Source organism: Condylura cristata, unplaced genomic scaffold, assembly GCF_000260355.1.
Source record: "Condylura cristata isolate star-nosed mole 26May11 unplaced genomic scaffold, ConCri1.0 scaffold00010, whole genome shotgun sequence".
NCBI classification, from domain to species: Eukaryota; Metazoa; Chordata; class Mammalia; order Eulipotyphla; family Talpidae; genus Condylura; species Condylura cristata.
In genome coordinates this window covers 38,713,108-38,723,297 of record NW_004567111.1, presented here as the reverse complement: position 1 = coordinate 38,723,297, position 10,190 = coordinate 38,713,108, and the positions used below count along the sequence as shown (strand labels likewise).

Sequence of the window (10,190 nt, the reverse complement as noted above, 5' to 3'; positions counted from 1 at the left end):
CCTGACCCGCCTGCTGCTCCCCTCAGCAGTGTACTTCGTCGATCTGCCTGTTCTGCTCCCCACTCTGTCTTTAGTGAAGCCTCTCACCCTCCGCATCTCTGGCCTGTACCCCAGATCTGTATGAATAAATAATCTTTAAAAAAAAATCTCAGTGTTACTAAGCCCTAAAATTCAACTGTGGCATTACTCTATAATAAAAATGATTTAACTACTCATTTCTCATAAAGAACTCCTCATTTTTAAATTGTGATAGATATCAGCAGTAATTGACATTTCAGACAACTCAGATTTTTTAAAAACTTATGAGATTTATTTTTACACACGAGAACTGGGGTATAGGCCAGAGATGCAGGGGGTAAGAGGATCCACCAGAGACAGAGTGGGGAGCAGAACAGGCAGATGTACTGAAATACACTACTGAGGGGAGCAGCGGGTAAGACAGAAGTATGCTGTGGCCAGATCAAACTGTGCTGTAGTGGTTAAGGATAGGTTCATAGTGCTGCGCTTTAACCTGTTGCACCACCAGGGAGGGCCCCAACTCATATTTTTAATGCATGTACTCTTCACTTGGTTAAAGGTGCTTTATGACACATAGATTGGGTAAAAATTTTTCCTTCCGTACACCATTCTAGAGAACACCAGTCAAGTATGTTGTTGTATTCACACTAGCTTGTGAATCCAAATGTTTTATCCACCATGTAAGCTATTATTTTATTTTTAAAGCAACAATCACCTTCAGAATGAGATAATGAAGCTTAATGTATATTATTATTGCATAAGACTTCATATCATGGTATTTATTTCTTTTACTATCTACTTTTAAATGCAGGTACGAGAAGCTGCTTATAAGATTTTTCTTTATCCCAATGCTGGTCAGTTGAAATGTTTAGAAGAATTGCTCAGTAACAGAGATCTTCTGGCAAAGTTAGTTGGGTATTCTACATATTCCCACAGAGCTCTTCAAGGAACAATAGCTAAAAATCCAGGTAGGCCTGTTATTCAACTTATAGGGACAAAATGGGACTTTTATAGAATTGGACTTTTTGTTTTAAAATAGCTATAAATTAGTATCCTATTTTTAATGTATTTAGAATCCCATTTTTTAAAGATTTTTCTACATCTTTAGATAGAAATGATTATTTTAGTAGTGTGAATCGTTCAGAATATATTTTGCACAATGAAGTTGCTTTATTTCATGTGAATGTTGAGAATAAACCATATTTAACGTTTCATTGATGTTAAAGTATTTCCATTTAAAGTCAACTCATGTATGCTCAATCTAACCAAATGGTTAGATTAGTATGAAAAGGGATGAAAATCGATATTTCTGTTGAAGTTAAGAATAAATGTAGGTTATATGAAAATATGTAGTCCTGTAAACCTTTTGTGAGAGAGGAGTATTGTTTGGGAAGGTTTATTCTAGAAAGGGGGAAAGCTTTTTTCCTTGGTTTGTGATAAATTTACTTTGTGCTCTGTTGATTTCTTTAATGATCCATAGTATAGAAGAAAATGTGACAAAATAAAAATGTAAATGTATATAGTAAATTTTTTCAGTGGCATTTTATAGTTACAGATACAATTCAAACACTAAAGTAGGGTGGTAGTGATATCAGGGTGGAGCTGTTCAGGTTCCAGATATACGTTGGAGGTTGATGATAAGACTTGGTGATGTTTTGAGAGAGAAGAGATGACATGATTGGTTCCCTAGGGTTCTGGTAGTGGATTGGATGAGTGTGCCTTCCATGGGTAAGGGAACTCAAAGAAAAGAGAAACTGGCTCAATGAGGAAAGAAGACCACATCCTTATTTCTGTCCTATCTTTATTCCTTCCATTTTTATCCCTTCTTTCTCTAGGATGTTCATGTGTTCTCTAAAGTTTTCCTAGATCCACCCTACCATGATTCTTACTCTTTATATATGTGTGTGTGTGTGTGTGTACATACATATACACACATATATATATTTCTTTTTTACATCATTGTTCAATTTTGTACAACGTATGCTTGTAATTCTTTTTCCTCTCACCACCAGTTCACCTGTGAACCATCACCATAGTCCCTTGTGCTCTTCCCTCTCCTGTTTTGATTCCTCCAACTCTTCCCTCCCTTGCAGAATGCCTCTGATTTATAGTTGCCTGCTAATTTTGTTTTTTAAAATTTATTATTATTTTATTTTAAAATTTATTATTATTTCCTTTATATCCCTCCTATAAGACATTTTTCTGTTCAGACTCTGTTAAACCACAGGGATGTTGTATTTATTACACTGCTCATGTTTCCTGCATGGGGAACAACTCCCACTTTCTCATATTAAAATCCTATCCAAATTTTTAGTGCTCAGTTCAAAGCCCACATCTTTCATAAAGCCTGTTAAAATTTTTCATTTTTCTTGGACTCTTGTCCCTGTACCCTTAAAACACTTACAATTTGTTTCACATAGTTTGGCTTCAAATATATATTATTTGGACATTTTGTATGTCTTTTTGCAGTGACTGTTTCCCCCAGATTGTTTTAATATATGTGATTATATTATAATTATACACATTATAATATTATCCAGTGCTTATTTTGAACCATTATTTAATGCTTCTATTGCCTTGTGAGGTAGATGTGTATTCATTCTGCAGGTAAGGAATCTAAGAGAATATTTGTTGCTGAAGAGTGGCAGATCTGAAATGCAAACTCATGCTCTAAATTTTTGGTTTTCCATGGGTTGCTTGAGACCAAGTGCTCTATGTGATGTCACCCGTATATTCTCTACTTTCATTCATGATTCAGCAAGTATTTACTGAAGACCTACCATATGTCAGATATTCTAATCACTAGAAATAAACCAGCATATAAAGCAGATGGAAATTCCTGCTCTTGTTTATATTTGTAAGGGAGCCAGATAAGAACAAAATAAAGAAAAAATGTGCTATGTTATTTATAACGACTTGTTAGTACAGTTGTGGAGAGAATGGAATAAAGGGAGGAATGAGGAATGTGAGCATGTAGGGACAGTGTTTGGATTTTAAACAGAGTTGTCAAGGAAGGGCTGACTGTCTGACATGAGCATAGAGTTGAAGGAAGCATAGGAATAAGTCTGTGTGATTTTGTAGGGGCAGGAGATTGCAGAGAGAGGCACAGTAAGAGCAGGTCTAAAGACGATGCATGGTGTATTTGAAGAACAACAAAAAAGGGCTAAGTGGCCAAAATGTATTGAGTGGAAGGGAGAGTGGTAAAAATGAAAACAGACACAACAAATGGGTGTATTAGGTAGGCTTTCTCTTGAGTAGTAGGAAGTCATTAGAGTGTTTTGAGCAGGGAACTGAGATAATCTGACATAAATTTTAATGGTAACTCATGTCCTGTTGATGTTGAGTAGAGAGGCAAAGGTGGAAGAGACATCATTTAGAAGATGGTTTACAGTAAACATGATGAGGAGCATTGTAGACGAGAAGGTGGTGGCAGTGAGTGTGGCCAGACTTTAGATAATGTAGCATTTTGAAAGGGAACCGGTTTTCCACCTGAGCATCTGGAAAGACAGAGATGGTCGATGTTAACAAAGGTGGGGAGAACGAGGAGCTTGGCTTCAGGATGCCATTTGGGATTCAAATGGTGACACTGAATAGTCAGATATTCAGCTATGAAACTGAGGAGGGCATTCTAAGCTGGACATACAAGTTTGGGTCTTTATTTAAGTCCATGAGATTATGAAGTTGTCAAGTGGGTGAGTGTATTTAAGAACAGAAGTTCTGGTGCCCATCAAGGGGTCAAAAATATGAAGAAAAACTAGTAAAGGTGGCCAACAGGGAGCATTCAGTAAGAGAGGAGGAAAATGAACAGAAACAGTGATTCTGGAAGCCAAACCAAAGAAATACCTGAGGGAGGAGAGATGATCAGCTGATTCAAATGCTGAGGCCAGGTGAAGTCTGAAGAAGGTTGGAGTTTGAGCAGTGCAAGTTGGAAGTTTCCAGACCTGAACAGCTAATGCCAGATAGCATTACCAGCAAATCACCAAGTGGTAATATTTTACAGTTAGACCTTTGTGCACATAGTCACACAGGATATGGCCTGTGTCTGCTTGAAGGATTTCAGATTTAGTTGGAGCTCAGATATATCTCACTCTCTCTCTCTATAAAGATATCTATAGATATAAAGATATCTATATAATTATATATCTGTATCTCTCTATATAAAGGTATATGTAGAAAGAGATAGATATGGAAGTAATGATACAAATTGGTTCTTGGTGTCTTTTCTATGCCAAATAAATAGATTTAACAGTGCCATAGAATGTAGGTAAATTCAGTATATTTGTTAGATTCTCTATGGCTGTTGAGGTGTTATAAAGGAAGTGAAACTTGAGATGGATAGTGAAGAATGGTGAGCTTTCAGCAGAGGAGGAAGATAGGAAGGGGGTAAACAAAGGGGAAGGCAGCGTTCATGTGAATTAGGAAATAGCTTTCCAGGAAGGCTTTATTCACTCTCTGTGGTTTTCAAGCTCTCTTTCATCAGAGCAATTTCCCAGAAAGATTAATTGAAGTAGATTTTTCATATATAGCTAGGAAGTAAAAATGAGTGAAAGTAAACAGTGGTTTTTAGATATATAAAATGTATACACAGATTTATTTGAAAATCAGTTCTTTATGATAGCTGGTATGATATCTTGAAATGTGATTTCATTTTTCAGGTAATAACAGCTTTTTCTAAAATTCCTAATAGTAAGTGGCACACAAGGCAGTGTTTTTTGAACTACTCTTGTGTAAGCTTTTAAGTGCTGACAGTGGTAAGGAACCCCATGGCTTACTGGTTTAGATTAACCTTCATTTTTTCCTCAACCTTTCATTTTACTAAGAAAGGAGGTAAATTAAAGAGAGCAAGAAACTTAAAACCATGTAAAAGATCATCTGGGAAATTTAAAAAGTGTTTGTAACAAATTCTAAAATATATATATGAAAGCTCTGTGTGCATAAATCTATGCCCAGAAGTGCTAAATTAAAAAAATACACATGGGCCCTCCCTGGTGGTGCAGCTAGTTAAAGCACAGCACTGAGAAGTGAAAGCCACTTTCGCATGAGTTCGATTCCCGCTTGCCCCGGAAGTGACCATAGTGCGTGGCAGACCTCTCCTGACCGGCCCACTGCTTCCCTCAGCAGTGTACTTCGTCGATCTGCCTGTTCTGCTCCCCACTCTGTCTCTGGTGAAGCCTCTCCCCGCCCCTGAGCCTTTGGCCTGTACCCCAGTTCTGTATGCACAAATAAATAAATCTTAAAAAAAAAAATACATATGAAAAATTTCCTGGGCAATCATGATAATGTCACTGTCTTGCCTTTAAGAATTCATAAAATGAAAAAAAAATTCGTAAAATGGGTATAATGACTTAAAGTTTAAAATTTTAATGTCCTACATTTGCTTTCTTTTCTTTTACTGTTGAATCTGAATAAATTTTTCTGCAACTGTAGATAAAAATAAAAATAACATTGATTTTTGAAGACTAATTTTCAGTGAACCACATATGTAAATTGTATTATTTTTGTGAATAAATGAGTATAGCTATCTCTCAAATTCAGAAAAATTAGATTTCTAAGAAAATTCTTTTTTCTCTTGCACATATGAATAGATAGAAGCATATTAAAATTTTGGTTTCATTTCTGTAGTATCCCATTAACTTTTTTTCATTTTGGGAAATAATATAAAGCTTTGAATTATTACTATGTTTCTTTGATAAAGAGATCATCATCTAGAAATGTTTGCTGTATATATACATACACACACGTTAGTTAGCTGCCCAGTTTCCCTTTCAAAATCATCCCTTTAGGGTATTGTAGTGTATTGATTATGATCATCATATTATAATTTTTAGCAGGTGTGTTCATACTATGTAATTAAAAATATTTTCTTTTGGATTTTATTTTTAGAGACTGTCATGCAATTCCTTGAGAAACTATCTGACAAACTTTCTGAAAGGTTCGTTTTTATTTAACTCTTGAAATATATGTCCTTTTAAGACTTGACTTATAAAAAATTAGGAAGTGACCTATTAGGTACGTATGTGCTGGACTAATGGGTGAGATCTGCAGACTCTTCCATGAGAGATTTTAGTAACTGTAAGGTACACTTTGAAGTGGTACAGTTTTTTTCCTAAGTTGACAGTATTACAAAAAGCTTAGCTCTCCCTTCTGAGTAATCAGCTCCTTGTCTTTTAGGAACCCATCACTGATATGTAACTTAAAGCATTTTCCAGACATTTTGGAACTGTACCTATAAATATACAGTTGAAATATACAACTGTACCTATCAATTTTATATCAAGTCCAGAAAGTTGTATTTCTCTTCTTTTGATCAAAATATAGGTAATATTTTGCTGAACTTACCTGTGCATTTCACTTTAGTGTACTTTAAGAATGCTCTGCTCCAGTGTTTGTGATTTGAAGCTGAAGTGTTTTAATGTCTTTTACTGGGGGTTGTTCTGCGCCTGCCTTCCCCCTCCCTGCTGCCCAGGGTGCTAGGTCACTTCCCTGTCCTGCACTGTCCTCTGCTGTGCTTTAACTGAGGGGTGCTGCTGCAGTTCTCCAGGGACCTGGGTCCCAGGAGCTGCATGCCATATTTGTTAATGAGGGTAGTGTTCTCGCATTTCTTTTTTATGATGTTGTCTAAAATTTTGTTTGCCTTTTAGACCTCACCAAAATGTTAAATTTGAGTTCAAATTGTTGTTTTCTACAATAAACGCATGCCTTAGAACACAATCCTTCCTAATTTGGATTATATATAAAATTTTTAGTTTTCTTTTAATTTGGTGAAGTGCTGTGACATTGATAAATTATTGAAGAGGAAGATGTTAGTTATGCATTGTTAGCTAATTGTTAGTGTTCTTTCTCCACTTCTATGTAGGTATAATCTGCATTTTTAGCAAATATACCTTACAGATTTTTACAATTATATGTGAATTAATTCTAACAGAAAATTCATTTCCTGAAACACTAAGCAAATACATATTGCCATTTCTTCTTATACATGCAAAATTTGGATAAATACTGGTTTGTAGTTGCAGTGCAGATTACTTCTAATTCTACTATGAATATTAGACAGTAACATAAACATAAACAAACTAGTTCTTTTATAATGTAATTATTATTTTCTCCTAACAATGATAAACCTATTTTATAGAACGATAAAAGATTTTGAGATGATACAAGGGATGAAGATGAAACTAAATCCTCAAAATTCTGTAAGTGACTATGTTGGATTATTATTATTATAATATAGACAGTGTAATGGTCGATGTAATTATCTTTTGACTGTAGAACTTCTGTGATATCCTGATGGTGTGTGTATTCTCATTTCTAATCTTTGGTTTTGGTGAATACATTGAGATATTTAATCTGTACCATAAGCCTGACATTTCTAAGAAATCATTATTTGTATTGATTGACATAAAATATATATACAGATACATACTTATAAACATATATTAACACAATGCCTATTAATATGTACTCTGGAAAGCTGGCTCCTCAGAGTCAGCCATTAAGGAAGCTCAGTGAAGGCTTAATCTGGCAGGTGGCAGTTTTAACTATCAGTGTTAATGTTGAGGTTTTCTCATTTGCTTGTTGCCTTGTGGAACTCAATATGCAGATTGGTATTGACTGACAAAACATACCCTGTGCGAAAAACACTTGTATTTTTTCATTCATATGAACAAATAATTATAGGCTCATACATTACAACTGAAGTATCCTTACAGTCTATCTAGAAGGTTGCCAAGTGGTTAGGGTACCCTTATTAGGACACTGGTTCTCATTTGGTTCAAGGGTGCTACAAAGATTGTGTGGTTGTCTGTAGAGATGTAGGCAAAGTGGAGAGAGCAAGGGAAAGAATTGTAGGAGGTGGCCTTAGACACAGTGTGTCAAAATCAGGCAAACACAGTAGGAGCAAAACTGGCAAACACTGGTGTGGGGAGTCAGTAGAGATGAGCTACTCAGTTATTTAAGCTTTCCTTTCTTTCATTATTCTGTACTAGTTGTTAAACAAAACAATAATACTTCCTTATGACATACTTTTTCTTTGCCTAGATTAGAGTTAATTCTCCCTTAGTTAATATTTTAAATTGTTACTTTCATTTTTGGGATCCACCCTAAGCTTCTTGCTTAAATTTAGAAAGAACCTTAATCTTACTGTTTAGTACCCTAATCTTACCTGCAATATGTTTTAGGGATTAATACTTATGTTACATTTTGGGAAAAGTTTTCAACATGGCTGAATTAATCCACATTAGTTTACATTTTGGAGTGACATTTATTGACCTTTCTCCCTTATTCTGGCATTATGCCTTATTTATGCATCTCTACTCATTGATTACAGGCAAGTGAAAATAAAGAGGTCGGTATTTCCTTCTAAGTCATGAATTTTGATGTAATAATACAATAGTAGGTGTACATTTTATAAGTTGAGTGAATTATTGATATGATTGTAAAATAGCCATGGCTTACATACAATGATTTATTCCATTGTAGGAATTAATGCCTTGGGATCCCCCCTACTACAGTGGTGTGATTCGTGCAGAGAGGTAAGTTTTTGAGAAATACTCATGAGAAGGAAGAAGGAAACGAATATTTATTGAGCACGTAGCACATTATTTATACAACTACTATCTTCATCTAGTTGGCCACATTACAAACTCATGTCCCCTCAAAGTTAGGCCCTCTGCTGGCAAGTTCAGCACCTGCCAATATTTGATCTCATCTAGTAAATTGTGCTATGTTCTCAGTCATACTTTACCGCCCCCTACAGGCCTGTTCTTGTGTGGCTGATGTCATATCCTTTTTAAAACTTTTTTTTTAAAAGATTTTATTTATTCATACAGAACTGGGGTACAGGCCAGAGATGCGGAGGGTGAGAGGATTCACCACAGACAGAGCTGGGAGCAGAACAGGCAGATAAACGCAGTACACTGCTGAGGGGAGCAGCGGGCGAGTCAGGAGAGGTCTGCCATGCCATGGGATCTCCTCCGGGGCAGGCGGGGATCGAACTCATGCAGAAAGTGACTTAAGCTTCTTAGGCAGTGCTTTAACCCGCTGCGCCACCAGGGAGGGCCCCTTTTTAAAACTTTTACATATCTTTCCATGGGCGTCCAGAATCTGGCATCTTCCTCCCCACCTTTCCCCTGCTACAGCTTCCTTGTTCACTTAAGTTGTGAATATTTTGGGGACTGAGACTTTGTTAGAACCCTGGTTGTATCCCATTTCTGGTGCTCAGCAAATATTTGTTGAACCATGAAAGCATAAAGTAGTAGTTGGCATGGTGCTATGTGATTTTCTTATTTTTATTTGAACATGCTGGCAACATATTATTGGCACATCTGGAAGGATATAACTGAAATAAAGATTTAGGAAACTTGATTGAAATACTCTTCTGGCTTCTGTATTTCCCTGTTTATTATATTGTGGCAAAGTAGTAGAAATGTTTTTTTCCTCTAAATATACCCTGTCTCTGTCAACTTTCTATTTTCTTGTAAATCCAAGTTTGTTCACAGCGTACACATTTAAAAATGCACCCTAAGCAACTTTATGTGCATGCTAGTAATTAAAAAAACAATCTTGTTTCCTGCTCTTTAACAAATCAGTAATATTTTTCTCTTATAGTTTATTTTTGAGATAAGCAGCTTAAATAAGAGAATTAAGATAGATTTAAGTAATGAAATGTATAGGTTTTGTTTTTTTTTCTCACTAAAACATATCGGCCTTTATCCTGATAATAGTTATTTGATTGGTATTAAGCTATAAAGCCATTGTTACATTATTCAGTGTGAAGTAATGGGCATTAAGCATATCAATAAAATTAGGGCTTAGTTTATGATTTCTTTTGGAATTTGTCATAAAAGCAGAATATAATCTTACATATTCTTTTCTATACTGGCAAGAGGAGGGCCCTAGAATTGGTTAATGTACTAGAGAACTCACTTAATTTTCATTCATTTTCCTCTTTGGCTTCTCTATTACATCTCCATTCCCAAAACCAATCTTACTTACAGAACATAATTATTTCACAACCTTTAGATAGCAATACTTTGTTAGCTACTATTTCTATAGCTTTATCCTAAATTCAACTTTAGCCATCTACTTTATGAAAGTGCATAAGCTGTTGTTAAAAATCTGTAAAAATTTATGACTAAAAGCTGAGACTAATTTTTTTTTAATGTCTGTAATCT

The 10,190-nt window shown here is 35.4% G+C and overlaps 1 protein-coding gene across 1 annotated transcript in view; it reads left to right on the top strand.

Moving 5' to 3' along the window:
* Nucleotides 1-10,190, top strand: part of MIPEP (mitochondrial intermediate peptidase) — a 134,601-nt gene that overhangs the window by 19,364 nt on the left and 105,047 nt on the right. The window contains exons 7-10 of the mRNA XM_012723165.1: nt 830-986; nt 5,902-5,950; nt 7,151-7,211; nt 8,497-8,549. Coding sequence (XP_012578619.1) covers nt 830-986; nt 5,902-5,950; nt 7,151-7,211; nt 8,497-8,549 — 320 coding nt within the window. The remainder of the gene's footprint in view (nt 1-829; nt 987-5,901; nt 5,951-7,150; nt 7,212-8,496; nt 8,550-10,190) is intronic.